Source organism: Pholcus phalangioides, unplaced genomic scaffold (assembly GCF_987345545.1).
Source record: "Pholcus phalangioides strain wild (caught in Gottingen) unplaced genomic scaffold, Ppha-v1.0 ptg000015l_1, whole genome shotgun sequence".
NCBI classification, from domain to species: domain Eukaryota; kingdom Metazoa; phylum Arthropoda; class Arachnida; order Araneae; family Pholcidae; genus Pholcus; species Pholcus phalangioides.
Genome location: NW_028301608.1, coordinates 72,393,746 through 72,410,063, shown reverse-complemented (window position 1 = coordinate 72,410,063; position 16,318 = coordinate 72,393,746). Strand labels below are relative to the sequence as shown.

At 35.1% G+C, this 16,318-nt stretch overlaps 1 protein-coding gene across 2 annotated transcripts in view; it reads left to right on the top strand.

Annotated features, from left to right (window-relative positions):
* Grasp65 (Golgi reassembly-stacking protein 2) overlaps positions 1-16,318 on the top strand; it is a 525,443-nt gene that overhangs the window by 501,949 nt on the left and 7,176 nt on the right. For both annotated transcript variants that reach the window (XM_089244269.1, XM_089244268.1), the window contains one exon: positions 10,708-10,869. In XM_089244269.1, coding sequence (XP_089100395.1) covers positions 10,708-10,869 — 162 coding nt within the window. The remainder of the gene's footprint in view (positions 1-10,707; positions 10,870-16,318) is intronic.

Sequence of the window (16,318 nt, the reverse complement as noted above, 5' to 3'; positions counted from 1 at the left end):
TTTGCCATCTGTCTTCCATATTAGAAGTAAAACTGGCCGATGCCTCGTCGTTTGGTGGCATTCTTTGCATTTGTCAATCACGTGTCAGGCTGACAATTAACGTTCAGGTGATAATAATTGCAGAGAATTGTGTAAAATGTTATGAAAGAAAACATCACTAACTTATGTTTTATCACATCATAAGTTTCGTGTTGTGCAAATACCACGGTGAAAGCTTGCCTGCTCTTTGCAGGAAGGCTTTCCAAACGAAAGATCGGTTAGCATTCATACCTAGAAATTTAAAATAATAACACTCTCTTCAGTCAACCGCCACTAGTGGGGTTCAAACTGGGATGAATCCATCATGATGCCCACACAATCACAGTGATTATCACATACTACTAGATTGCAGACGCACAAACAGAGGGTGGCCTGAATCCAAAAAGGTTTAGGAACCACTGCTTCATGCAATATTTTTTAGTTCATGTGAATATGTAAATTTTCAAATGTTACGTCGATTCTAGCGGCGCCGAGTTTCGATATGGATTGGTTCCGGTAAGGCGAGGTGGGGAAATTTTCTTTTATATGCCGGTAGTGTGCAACGAACAGTCACGTTGATCGTTGGTCCTTGGACGTTACATTTCACCTCATTCCAGCCATGAGTTGATAATATAGCAGGGTGCCTCGGCACCGATCGATCCATTGATCCTTGAACGTTACATTTCATTTCATCCCGCCTCGTTCGAGCCATGAGTTGATAATCTAGCAGGGTGCTGAGGCACCGATCGATCCGTTGATTGTCCTCTTTATCTAGTCAAAAGTCGCTCATTCTGTGTTGAAGTGTCTACGAGATGTCTGCTCTCATCCATTAAGGGTTATTTGTCGGGTTCACCTCGCCTGATGCTGTTGCATTGGAGCCTCCCCCTCTCCAGAAGACCGCACGGATAAATCAAGAAGTGAACTGTTTGCGTTCTTGTGACTGTTACGTCCAGAAGGCTGTAATCGATGGAACGATCAGGTGAGAACGTTTGAAATCTGTGATATGTTAACGCTAAAACTCTAAAGCAAATTTACTGTTGGCTTAAAATGTTGTACAATATAAAGATTAACGCTGAATTAAAAGTCTTAAGAAAACGAAATAGTTGTTGAATCATTGTTGTCGTCTGTCTAGACAAATTATTTTGGAAGATAAAAATAGAACCCGGGAAGTAACGTTACATTGTTACACTATGAAGTAATGGCTAGGATTCAAGCTCCAAGAAGTATCACCTTCTCTTTAGGCGTCTTAGGACGCCTAAAGAGTAAAGACTAAGAGAGTAACTAAGACGCCTAAATAACGTCTTTTTCATGGTGTAGTTTCTCTTTTCTACGAATCACTGTTTGTTTCATCATTATGCATATACAGCAGTGTGGTGAATCGGAGAAATTATTCCCTGGAAAAAGTTATGGGGTGTGTTTGTTAACTCATGACACGTAAATCTCCACTCCAATTAATCCAGTGTTTCTTAAACTTTTGGCACCCATGTCCCCCCCCCCCCCCGCCCGACTTTGTCATAATTTATTCGTTACTGCCCAGAATAGTCTGACACAGATGGTTCTCTAACTTTCCAAGAACTTATTAGTTATTGGCACCGCGGAGCATCCTGAAGATTTTTTAAAGAGATTGTTTGTTAAACTGCTCTGGGCAGCCGTGGACCAATGAAATTTGGTACGAATACACAGTTATAACAGGGAAAGAGATGTACCATACAAAAGTGATAGTATGTACTCATAATTGTCAGTAAAGCCCATCATTGAAGGAATGTCTGAAATCCATGTTGCGAGATCGAACCAAAAATGAGTCTAATATGTGGGTACGGTTTCCTCTCAGTCAGGCCGAACACATAGTAAGGCAACCACGAGGTGCGGGAGAGACTAGTGACAAAACAATTGTATTTGTTCGTATTGTTTCGTACCATTGATTAAAGTAACAGGGCACCGCAGATGGAAAAAGTTTGAGAGAACCCTAGTCTCTGTACCATTCATCACTCGACATTTCCATTCTTCTTTGATTTGTTATAAAACACATCACATGAATTTATTTCACTAGAAATAACTATACATATACTACGCGCAATGCCTTTTTAAGTTTTTCAACTTTGAGCAGAACTCCCCTTTATATAGTATCTCCAAAGGAAGCTGGTAGATAATAAAACAAAAAATATTTCACTAGATTCATACACCTGCCACTTTCACTTTGATTCGGAAGATGAGCAATGGCATTACAAACATGCCTCAGAGATACTTAAATAGATTATGGACACATACAACAATTTTTGGTGCACACTTATTTGTTTGAAGCAGTGGTTCTTAAACCTTTTTGGATTCAGGTTACCCTTTGTTTGTGCGTCTGCAATCTCATATTCACTTATGCAGTGTGTTTTTTGTGTACGAAAAGGAAAGCATTTCTGACTCCGCATTGCTATGCCAGTCTGATTCGCCTGAGTGTGCCCTACACTTTCTAGAACTTCTTAAACCTGGTAGCTGAGGCACCCTGTATAAATTCAGCATCTTTTGAAAAAATTTGTGGTCTGGCATGCTGTACTGCATTTCAATACAGCTAAGGCTGAGCTTGAATTTTTTTTATTTGAACAGACATATTAAAAATAAAATTTCAATATATAAATTATCTAATAGATTAGAATAAATGAATTAGAAAAGGTATATTTTTGGCAATTGACTATTAGTATCTCTTATTGAAATTTTGTTTTGGCGCCCCCCCCCCCAAGAACATTTGACCACAAGCTGCCACTGATGATTTATTAAATCTGTTGATTTATTTTTATAAAGCAATTTATATATTAATCTGACAGTTTTTAACGTGTTAACTTAAAATATTGTATAAACTCGTAAAAATGAGTACTGTATTACGTTGTACTGTATAAACTCGTAAAACTGAGTATATGAAAATGAAACCAAACTTTTCAATGATGAGGTCTAAGTTGCTTTGAGAACCAAACAATTTATTGTAATAAAAAAATTATGTTAATTTTTTAACTCCTTAAACACTTGCAGGGCTCCCACTCATCCTACTTTTTGGTAAAATGTCCTTCTTTTGTCCTACTTTTCCGGTTTTTTTACCAAATCCTATCTACAAAATTTGTGCAATGGGTTTTAATTGAGCAGGGAATCATTGATAGTCAAAGTAGTACAAATGTTGCAGATTGGAATTAATGATCCTGCCAAAGCAGAACTTGTATCGTTTTCAAGGTTATTTGGGGGGGGGGCGTATGTGGGTCATTTGGTTTATTAATTTTTCATTTGCTTAGTTTGAGGGTTCAATAAGTATGTTTCGTAGTCACACGTAGTCATTAAAAACTTTGGTCTGGATGGAAAAAATAATTTTGTATTTAGTTTTTGGGCGCGGTAGCCCGGTCGATAAGATGTTCGCCTAAAGTACCAAAGGGTGTTTAGAGGTGTCGCAAGTTCGAAAACCGGTTCGTCCTTGTCAGAAAACTTTCCTGACATAGGGGTACAACAAAACACGGCGACTTGACTGCAGCAAAAAATTGCTACGCAGGGAGTCCCCCATCGAAGGGTTAGCGCACCAACCTCTCGATGAGTACTGCTCGGAATCAGCGATAAATTGTAGGTCCTGGTCTAATTTGCCCTCGTGTGCAGAAAATGACCGTGGTGCGACATAAAGGATCAAGTATCTTAGTCAAGTATCTCATAGTTTCGTACAGTAACTAGCAAATCATCATTCAAAATTATGGTGCACATTTTGTGTGTAGATGAAACAACAGTTTTCATTACAAAGCAGTTGGATTCATAGGCCTGTTCTATATTTGATTCCATTGTCTTCTTTATCTTTAGGGCTGCAGAGGCATAAACTCAGCAAAGAGCTAAAAATGACAGTGCCTCATTTTTTTTTTTTTTTTGGAATTTAATTAACACATTAAGACACACAAATACAGAGCACAAAAACACACATTACATTCCAATATTAACCCAAGGGATCGTACGATCCGTCCAGGGTTCATTAATTGGTAATACTTGGCAACAGACCAACCAGGTAAAAAACAGCACTCATATCTTGACTTGAGTAGATAAAAATTAGTATTCGCTATGAACTTTGGGAAATTGATGTCATTAATTTGCAACCATAAATTTGTCATGCTCTCTGAAATTTAAAATTGATCAGATCACAAGAAAACCACACATAAATACAGTCAAATATATAAGATATCCAAAAAAATAAGAGTGAGAAAGACGGGGATTGCATTCTATACTTCTTACTCAAGAAATTTGATATATATCAAATTTTTTTTTTTTTTTTATTGGACTGAACACTACACAGAAAACATACAATCAAAACAACTGCAAAACATAAGGGAAAAAAATGACATTACAATAACAGACACTCTGTGACCCCAAGGGACTACAAGTCCTTCCAGTGGGTCAATATAAATTTAATTCAAGAGTTAATTGGATTATGCAACAGCCTTGTTGTATTACTTGGTTAAATAGTTTATAAAGTCTTTATATAATCGTTTATATTTTTAGTTTTTTTCCCTTGTTTTTCCTTTTTTTAGCTAAACAAAGAAAAACATACACATATATATATATATGTAAATACAAACATAATAAATTATTCAGTTGGCATATAATCACATGTATTTTTCAGTTAATAGCTGAAATGATTATATTTTTAAATTTTCTCCCCCCCCCCTTTTTTTAGAATGATTTATTTTGTGTTTTATGATCTATTATTGTTGTAGTATGAATTCCAGACAAGTGTTTATTGAGAATATAAATATATTGTGATTAGATCTTATGTTATTATTTGTCTGATTAATTGCATGGTATAGGTTCATTATTTTTAGGGCTGTATATCTATAACTCTTTTGGAATAATGTTTTATTTGTTTTCGGCACTTGATATATGAATTCCAGACAAGTGTTTATTGAGAATATAAATATATTGTGATTAGATCTTGTGTTATTATTTGTCTGATTAATTGCATGGTATAGGTTCATTATTTTTGGGGCTGTATATCTATAACTCTTTTGGAATAATGTTTTATTTGTTTTCGGCACTTGATATATGAATTCCAGACAAGTGTTTATTGAGAATATAAATATATTGTGATTAGATCTTATGTTATTATTTGTCTGATTAATTGCATGGTATAGGTTCATTATTTTTGGGGCTGTATATCTATAACTCTTTTGGAATAATGTTTTATTTGTTTTCGGCACTTGATATATGAATTCCAGACAAGTGTTTATTGAGAATATAAATATATTGTGATTAGATCTTGTGTTATTATTTGTCTGATTAATTGCATGGTATAGGTTCATTATTTTTGGGGCTGTATATCTATAACTCTTTTGGAATAATGTTTTATTTGTTTTCGGCACTTGATATATGAATTCCAGACAAGTGTTTATTGAGAATATAAATATATTGTGATTAGATCTTATGTTATTATTTGTCTGATTAATTGCATGGTATAGGTTCATTATTTTTGGGGCTGTATATCTATAACTCTTTTGGAATAATGTTTTATTTGTTTTCGGCACTTGATATATGTTATTCAATCTAGATGAGGTTCTATTTTATTTTGTTTCTAGCCAATTTATTGTTTAAGAATGAAAATTTTATTATTCTATAAATATAGTTTTGTCTTATAGTTAGTTCGTGACATTCTGTTGCATTAAATTGTTTGCAGTGATATTTGTTATTATGGACCTTATCTTATATATAAATGTGAAAGTATGTATGTATGTATGCTCTTTATACAAATCTACAGTTTTAGACCGATCGTCGCCAGATTTTGCATATATACCAAACAGGTCCGGGATTGAACCGTAGGCTACTTTAAAAGTTCGTCAGAGCTGGGCAAATGCCCAAAATGGGCAAAAAACTGCCGGGCAACAATGGTTTTGGGGCCTCAACAATTACTTTCGGAACGTTTACTTTGGTTATCGTGGTTCCCAACAATGCATTTCAGACGTGAATATATGCCTTTACAATGGTTTGTCACACCTTTAATTCTGTTATTATAACAGTTTATTCCTTTATAACGGTTTGTCACTTTTCCAATCCTCCCAGTAATTGAAGAAAATCCGGGAAGCGCCGGGTATTTCAGCTAGCCTATATACAGGGTGGCCTGTAAGTGATAATGCGGCCTTTATCTTATCAACCGCCCATCGTATAGGTATAGTTTCAATTTAAAAAACTCTGGCACAAAGTTAACACTCTGGTACGAAGTTAAAAAGTTATCATTATCCACCAACATGTGAGTTCAACTGCAAAATGACTCAGCACTGCTATCATTTTCACATCAGTTGATCAAACTTGGCAATGGAAGTATTCCCGTAGACCCAAGCGCTGGACTGATTACGTTCCCAAATGAATCTTGCCAGTTGTTAAATTCAGTTCAAGAACTTGCAGACAAAGTCTTCCCAAACATTCAACAAAATCACCGAAACCATGAATGGCTTTGTGAGAGAGCGATTCTGGCACCGAAAAATGACAGTGTGAACAAGATCAACGAAAAAATCCTAAAAATTATTCTGGGAGACTCCACATCTTACAAATCGGTTGACACTGTCACAGACACAGCGCAGACAGTTCTGTATCCTGCAGAATTTCTGAACTCTTTGGATATTCCGGGTGTGCCACCACACAATTTGACCCTCAAAGTCGGAGCACCTGTAATGCTTTTAAGAAAATTTGGAGACACAGATACTCTGCTATGGCAACAGACTCTGCGTGAAGAAATTGCATCATTGAAGCAACGATTCTAACTGGATGTTACAAAGAAAAAGAAGTCTTCATTCCACGTATCCCAATCATCACCGAAGAAATGCCATTCACTTTCAAGCGATTACAGTTCCCGATTCGTTTAGCTTTTGCCATGACAATCAACAAAGTGCAAGGCCAGTTGTTAGCAGTGGCAGGTATCAACTTACTTGAGTCCTGTTTTTCACACCTTTTCGTCACCTGTTCGCATGTTGGTAATAGCAAAAATTTGTACATCTACACACCAGATGGAAAAAGAAAAAATATTGTGTATCCACAAGCGATTGCCTGAAGATTTTAATTAAAATATTTAAATATAAAAGTAATTTTCTCTTACTTGATGCAGAAATTTTTTTGATGAAGAAATAAATAATAAGCTATACGTATATAAATTTTTTACGGGGCGGGCAACGTCGCCGGGTATCAGCTAGTTTTATTATATATATTATCAAGCTTTTGTATATCTGTTTGATAAGCACCTCCCCAGGCAGTAATTTCATATGTTACTATTGAATAAATCCAAGCATAAAATAAATCTTTTAGAAAGTTATTGTTGATTGTGTTTTTTAATCTATATAAAATGGCGGCCTATGTTCTTAGTTTTTTTATTATTTTCTCATATTGCGAGTTCCATTTTAGGTTATCTTGTATTATTATTCCTAGATAGTTATATTCCTGAACTCTTTCAATCTCGTAACAGTTGCATTGTGAAATATATTGGCATGGACAGTGATCGTGGATTTTAATTTTTATGTTAGTTAGATTATTTATTTTTCTTGTTTTTCAGCATATGTTTTTTGTCTTTTGTATATTTAGTTTAAGTTTATTTTTCTTGAGCCGATTGTTGATTTAGAATAGGTCCTCTTTGACTTTTTCTAGTAAATTTGTAATTTCGGTATCTTCAACATACAGTATTGTGTCATCAGCGAAAGAAATTAATTTACCATTTATATTCAGTTTGAATATGTCATTTATATAAACAAGAAACAAGATCAGCTCGAGAACCTATCCCTGGGATACTCCTTTTTTTACTTCTAGAAATGTACTGATTTCCTCACCTATTTTAACTGCTTGTTTTCTATTAAAGCAATATGTTTTAAACCAGTCTAATGTGCTACCTCGTATACCAGCTAGTGACAATTTCTCTGTTAATATCATTAGATCCACATAGTCAAAAGCTCTTTTTAAATCCAGAAAAACAGTTATTGAATATTTATTATAGTTAAACCAGGTGTTCAAATAATTAGGTAGTTCTAAAATGGTCATTTCTGTATTTTTACTTTTTTTTAAACCCATATTAGTTAGGTGATAGATAGTTCTGATAATTTAAGAAACCTATGAGCTGTTTTTTCATACACTTTTCTATTACTTTTGAAAAAATGGGAAGAATTGATATAGATCTGTAATTCAATAAGTTATCTGTCTCTCCTGCTTTATCATTCTCATTTTTGATTTGGAAGATAGATCGTAGATCGCAACACTTGAACACATAACAAGCGCAACACTCACATGAATTATCTTTTCGTTCCTTTGAAACCAGCCACAACCGTGGTCTAGACAAAGTAATTTCAATTAATGCACATCTGCAAACCATTTTCCATTAAACACTAAACATGTTGGTGAATGGCGTAAAAGGAAATGGCATATCAAGAGAATAGTAGACAATGAATAATAGAAAACTTGGAAGTAAAACAAGAGACTGAAAATCTGTTGAAGATGCTGGAAAATAAAATACACAGAGTAATCACACATCGGTTGAAAATAAAGAGTGAAAACAGATGTACTCGGATTGAATTTTTTGTGAAAATAGAATCATTCTATTAAATTTTTAATAGTTTAATCATTATTTTATAGTTTTTATTTCTGTAGTTTAAATTAAAAATAATTTAATTCTAGTTTAAATTAAGATGGTTCAAGTTAAAATAATTTAATTCTAGTTTAAATTACGATGGTTTAAGTTAAAATAATTTAATTCTAGTTTAAATTACGATGGTTTAAGTTAAAATAATTTAAATCTAGTTTTTAATTACTCTATTAAATTTCTAATAAATATTCTAAGAATGACCCAGCAAAAGAAGTCCTCTCAAAGTATGTTGAATCAAACTGAGGTAATGGTCAAGAGCGAATTCAAAAGGAAACACTTATCATTTTAAATATGAAATGGGTAAATTCTGGTAAAAGAAGCAAGATCAAACGTTCAAAAATGCTTGAAACATGAGAGTACAAAAGCACAACTCAGACTTGCATCAGTGGCAAAAAAACAAGAAAAATAATTACCTTTCTAATGAGTGTTTCGGGTTTCTCCATTGGTGATTTTTTTTAAATTAGTGATTACCAAGTTTACAAGCTAAAACACTCATTTTCAAATTATTTTTGAAATCTGAAATACTGTGTGTTAAAATAGTCTATGTTAAAATGCCTCAATTTTTTATGATTTTAAAAAAATATAATTATTTCTTCTAGAGAAGTCTCTATGTATTTTGTACCTTGGGGGGGGGGGAGACACCCCTTTCTTCTGAGCTGAAATAACATTGTTTTTTGAAGTAAAATGTGTAATACTGTGTATATATGCTACTGCATATATGTATATAAAAACGATTTTATTTACTGCCAAAATTTTAAAGTGATACAAAACTGATAAATGCTGCTACAAAAACAACATTTTTTCTGTTACGAAAATAATTTTTCCTGCTACAAAAATCAAATTTTCATTTTCCACCCCTGTGCTAGTGTTATGCTACGATTATGTTGTCCAAGGGGGTGTACCCTCCCCCATCCTACTTTTTCTAATTTTTAGAGTGGGAGGCCCTGCACTTGTGTAATAAATATTTATTTTGAATTCGAGATACAATTTGTTATTAAAAAGTTTGTATATAACATTGCCAAACTTTGTATATAAACCAAAAATGACCCCGACATAAATAATAGGTTACTTTAAGGGACAAACTCCTGGAATGGTAAAAAAACTGTTGTGCAACAATGTTTAGTAAACCACAGCAATGGCTCTTAGGATGTTTACCTTGGTTACAGTGTTTCAGACTTGTTTAATTTCTTTTACAATGGTTTGGCTTATCTTTAATGCTACTAATACATAACCAGGTATTAGTGCTAGTTGATAAATTACAGTAGATGAAATTCAGATAACAAAGTTAAAATTAAAATCTATTGAAATTTGTGTAAGACACAATTAGACTGGGACCTATAATTTATTGCGGGTTCTGAATGGCAGCCTTTTTTTATACTCACGAGAGGTTGGTGCACTAACCCCTCGTTGTGGGACTCCCTGCGGTAGCAATCTTTCTCTGTGGTCATGTCGCCATTTCTGTTGTACCCCTGTGTGAGGAAAGTTTCTGACAAGGGTATCAAACTTGCAAAACCTCGAAACATCCTTTGGTACTTTAGGTGACTGTCTTATTGACCTGGGCGATTGTGCACTTTTTGTCTATATGATTTCGATCTCCGGGAAATGAAAACACTGTCATAACAAATAAAATGAAAGAAAGATTCCATGAAAAAAAGATTCTAGCTCTCTCAGTGTCTTTCTACAAGCTTTCTCACATCATCATCAGAACATTAGTGCTGTCACAAACTTTTCAACTTTGCACGATTTTACAGGAAAATGTGTATTTCGACCCTAATTATTGGTTTTGCATAGAATAAAGTAACATACTTAAATTTTCATGTTCTTTTTGCAATCGATATACATCTTATTGTTTTCTGTCAACAACTATTAAAATAATTTTATATGCAAAGTGTATATATGTATTTGATGTATTATATGTATATTATGTGTATTATATGTATATTATGTGTATTATATGTATATTATGTGTATTATATGTATATTATGTGTATTATATGTATATTATGTGTATTATATGTATATTATGTGTATTATATGTATTTGATTTATTTTCATTTCATGGTAATTTGTTTTAGCTTCGCCTGTAGAACTTATAACTGACTCCTCACCAGCTAAACCTTTGACAACAACGCTTAGCTTGCCAGGCATGCCTGTGATAACTGTTAGCGCAACTCTACCCACAGACACAATAGCAAATATGGCTGGTAACCATCTTGTATCATTACAGCAAAATACAGGTGAGTTAATATTAAATTATTACTATAAGTTGCTTCTGGAACAGTCTGGAATCAGTCTTGATAAATCATTAATTTTTTTAACCAGTTTGTATGAAATACAGAGTAATCTTCAATTCTCACCTCTATTTGAGATCAGTTTTTCACAAAATAAATTGTTGAACTTGACCCTGAATGTGGTTTGACAAAAAAATTTATGTATGCTTATTGCATCCATTATTATGTTCACTGTTTATATTGTGAACATGTCAATTCTGACAGTGATGTCAGAATTGAAAGAGGTAAAATGAGGTAAAAAAGAGGTAAAAACAAATGAAAAGAGGTAATGGTAGGCCGCCTCATTGTGCACCCTGAGTAATGTGGCAAATGGAAATTTGCCCCCCCCCCCATTCAAAATAAGTTAAGAATTTGGTGACTCCACTTCTTAACTTGATCCTTAGTTGACAATTTTTTTCCTCCATGCAAGATGGTATAAATTATTTATACCATTATTTATAAATAGAAGCTTTTTCAATGATTCATATGTATGAAAAAAAGGTATAGAAGTTATATAAAAAGGTTATAGATGTACAGTGGAACTTCTGTTAACAAGCTTAATTGGTTCCGCCAACGTGCTGTTATCCAAATCACTCGTTATACAAAGCGAGCTTTCTCATAGGAAATAATGGAAACTTGGATAGTTCGTTCCACAATATTGCAACACAATAATGATATAGAAAATAAGACATAAAATAATTTAAAAATAATGCCATAAGCAAACATACAATATGATAATGTTTACAAATTAACTTACTCTAATGTCTAAACGAATATAGTTTGGATGACTTACGTACTGCACTCTGTGCCTATAAACTTTTTTATGCGACTTTAAAAAGGAACCCTATCTATCACTTGTTTTTGCCGGGTTTTTTTTTTTCCAAAATGGGAAATCACGCTATCGTTTACTCACTGCTACCTGTTTGGTGTGATTTTCTTCTACAAAGTTTGGTAGATTACCACGCTGTACTCAATCGCATTTGAAGTGAAGGATTTGTTTTGTTTTCTTCAGACGAGATCCCATGCAGAAGCTGTTGTGCGCAATGGAGATCCATAAGTTTGTCTGTGTATGTGACCATGTTCCTCCACTAGTTGTTGAATCTTGGGCTTATGCATCTCCATTCCCACGGTCTTCCTCAATGACACAATCTCTTACAAAATGGTGGCCCTTGTTCATGTGCAAGCCCCTAAGGTTGCGTTAAATAATGCAATCAGCCTACGGTATATACGGTTAACAGCCCGTCAACACAGAACAAAGAATGCTACGCAGCTGCAAAGCCGGTTGCTCTTGGCAACAGGACGAAGGGTGTCCAGCCAAACAGTACGTAATCGGCTTCATGCACGTAAGCCAATGGTCTGCATTCCGTTGACCCCACGCCACCGTGCAGCCCGAAGAAGATGGGCTGCTGAACATCAAGATTGGGAGCAACATGATTGGAGCCAAGTGCTGTTTACAGACGAGTCCCGATTCAGTCTGGAGTGTGACACCCGACGTGTTCTGGTATGGAGGGACAGGGGCACTCGAAATAACCCCGCATTCGTTCGTGAAAGGTCACAATACAGACGAGCTGGTTGGATGGTATGGGGTGGAATCAGCATAGGCGGACGTACAGACCTGCATATCATTCGAAATGGCACTTTGACGGCCCCAAGGTATGCAGACGAGATACTGCGATCTCATGTCATCCCTTACGCTGGAGTCATTGGAGATTCCTTTGTTTTCCAGGATGATAATGCCCGACCGCATAGAGCTCGTCTGGTGGAGAACATGCTTGAAGCTGAAACAATACAGCGTATGGAATGGCCAGCATGCTCTCCTGACCTGAATCCAATCGAGCATGTTTGGGACATGCTCGGACGACGCATTGCTGCGCAACCAAGGTCGCCTGTTACTGTCCGAGACTTGCAGATTGCACTTCTTGAGGAGTGGAACAGTATTCCCCAAAGTCTGATCGATAACCTCATCGCATTCATGGCAAACAGGTGTGCAACAGTCTTAGCTGTTTGAGGAGACCACACGCCCTATTAAAACTCATGCATCATGTCTAAACAGTACTTTTTTTTATCGTTTACATGTAACCAAATTGTTTCCCTAAATTATGTTTTCATGTTTTTTCCATATTTTCAAAGAATTAAAGCTTAATTCCAAATTTTTTTACGTCTTTTTTTCTGTATTGCGCATTGATACGCGTGTACTATCCATTGTATGCCAATACGTGGCTGTCTCGCACGGTTTTCTTCACTTTTTTGCTTGCTCCCCTAATTGTTTTGAGCAGTGTAGTTTCATATCGTAAACAGACGAGTTCGTAAGGGTGTTTATCTTTCGAATTAGCCATGCTGACTGAATACTGTAGGGGAGAATATTATTCACAATTTCACAGCACGTGTTGGGTGAAAGAGATGGGGGGAAAACCCATCAGCTCAGTTGTAATAACGGAAAAACAAATGAAGCTCAAAATGTTTGCTCATAATGCGAATCATCACTCGTTAATCGAATCAAAATTTGTTCAAAATTTTTGCATGTTATGAGAATTGCTCATTAACCAAACCACTCGTTAACCAAAGTTCCACTGTATTTCTATTGCAGAATAAGGAATTTATCAAACTTTTTAAGTTATCAAAAACGTATCTAAAGGGGATGTGGGAGAGTTGAAGATAGTGTTCTCGATATATGTTGGTAACAGTGATAAAATATCGGATCATCTCGATAAAGTTTGATAAATTTTGCCGCATTCATCACATTTACCAGTGATTATGTATAATTCTCAAATTTTCAGTTCAAAAATATCATGATTGATGTGTCAAATACTTCCACAACTTTTATTGCTTTAATGCGGTGAATTGTGGATTTCCAATTTTTTTTTTTTTACTTTAAATACTGAGAGAAAATTGAATTTTTCACACAGAATATGTAAATTGCCAAAATATAAATATACATATAGAAATTTAAAATTCATTATTCACCTGCTGCTGTGTATGTTCTTTCCCGCACACACACTTCGAAGTATGTATAAAAAGCGAACAAACAGAAGTGATGCTAACACTAGAACCCTGGGGTGGGCACCTAAATCAAACTTCATAGGCTTTGATTCAATATAGCTTTGATATTGGTCATCATTAGGGATTTTTTGCACCAAATATATATATATACACCAAATACATCCAGCATAGAAATGATGAAAACCAACAAAGCATAATCTATATACATAAAATTGATTTTCTGTCATGTGTATGTTCTCTATACAAATCTACAATTTGAGATCGATCGTTGCCAAATTTTGTATATATACCAAATGGGACCCGACTTAAACGATAGTTTACTTTAAAATTTTGTCAGAGCAGGATAAATGCCCCAAATGGGCAAAAAACTGTCGGGCAACAATTGTTTTTGGGCCTCAACCAGGGCCATCTTAAGAGCATCATGCATGGGCCCCCAGGCCAAGTGATATTTCTGAGGCCCTACTTGGCAAATTTTCGAAAATTTCAACTACTTCAAGCCCGGGTGGGCCCATGTGTTAAGACGGCATTGGCCTCAACAATCACTTTCGGAAGGTTTACTTTGGTTACCTAGCAGTGTGTTTCAGACGTGTATAAGCCTTTAGAATGGTTTGTCACTTTTTTAATGGATGATTCCCCCATAGAAATCAGTGTTGTGGCCGATTTTATTGTATTAAATGCGGAAATTTGATGGGGTTTTCCGCCACATCGATAATTTAAAAAATTGTATTCTCGATTTTTTAAATACTGAGTTCGCTTAGAGATACGAAGCCCAGGAAATCAAATACGACGTAATTAGCCGGACCTACTTTTGAGTTGTGTATTCATGTGATGAGAGAGGGATATCACACCTCGTTGAAGAAAACCCAGGCAGTGCCTTGTATTATAGCTAGTAATAATAATAAAAATATCATTATCTGGACTAAACATCAAAACAGCATAAGGTATCCACTCTTTTAAATAAACAAAGGTCCTTCCTGCTGTATAAATAAATATTCTGGGTGTGAACAGTAGTGTATTTATGGAGGGCTAAGCGGGAAATTCTGTGGGGCAGCAAATTTTGGAGTATAGAAAGAGGGAGGAGAGAAAAAACATTTTTTTAAATTCACGTTTGCGTAAACGTGTGGAAGTGCAGTGTTTCATTTCTATCATAAATAATATATAATTATTAAACCATGTTGTTTATTTTTTTGTTTTTTCCACACAGACTTTCGTTGAAGTAAAAAAATATGATTGTCTAACCTTCCTATTTAGATTTGGTTATTCACCGCCTTCCCAAATAGTATTGTCACAAGTAGAGGTGGGAGGGTGAGTAGGCGTCTAGCGAAATAAAGCAGCACTCATTTTAGATTATTGAAGGTGTTAGAAAAAAAAAAGTTCATCCGACATCCCCTAGAACAGGGGTTCTTGATCCTTTCAGCCATGACCCAAAATCAGCAACAAGATCAGCTTCGCGATCCATGTGTGTTTTTCAAAATTAGTGAAAAAAGTTGTGCAATAAGTGCATTTATAACAGGACTGTACAGGGATTTGTATGACTCATCACGAAAGCCCCTGAGAATCACATTTGGATTGCCATCCATAATCTCAAGAGCTCCTGGCTATCAGTGAATTTGTACGACACATCTTGCAAGCCCCTGCATAACAACTTTCGGACATCACTGTTAGAATATTATGTTAATGGACAAACAATTTATTTATTTCTGTTTTTGGTATCTGGTATTAGTTAAGTATTTAGTTTGAGTTTTGGCAACAGTATAGAAAACATGGCTGCTCAAGTCTGAACAGCAACAGATATTGTCTCACTTTAAGTGTTTAAATCTCAATTAAATATGTGTGTCTGTCTTCAATTGAATATTCTAGTTATAATTACTTACACTCACACACATCATTAGTTATATCAAAAGATCCATGATGACTCTGCTGTGTGTGTGAGTAAACAAAGAGTTCCTAAGCCTAACTCCTGTCAAGAAGCCTACAAGTGAAAGTCCTAAGTATGGAAGCTGGCAAGATTCAAGTCAAGCCATTGAGTGGCAAAGGAGACTGGACACTGTGGAAATATAGGATAAAATTTGCATTAAGTTTCTATGGTGAGACCTTAGATATAGTAAATGGGAAGATGCAACTGCCAGAGAAGCCATTGAATGGATCATCAGAAACTATTGTAAGTCAATACAAGATTGACTTGAAGGAGTATAATAAAGCAAATAACCGTGCTATGATGGTTCTAACAAATTCAACGACAGAGGACACATTACAGAAAGTAATGAGATTTGACAGTGCTAGGGATGTATGGCTAGAGTTGCACAAGCTATTCGAAACCACATCTGAAAATCAACTGTACAACATTTGTTTAGAGTTCTTCTAGTTCAAGTGGTCATCAACTGAGGATATGGCAGCAAACTTATCCAAATTGAAG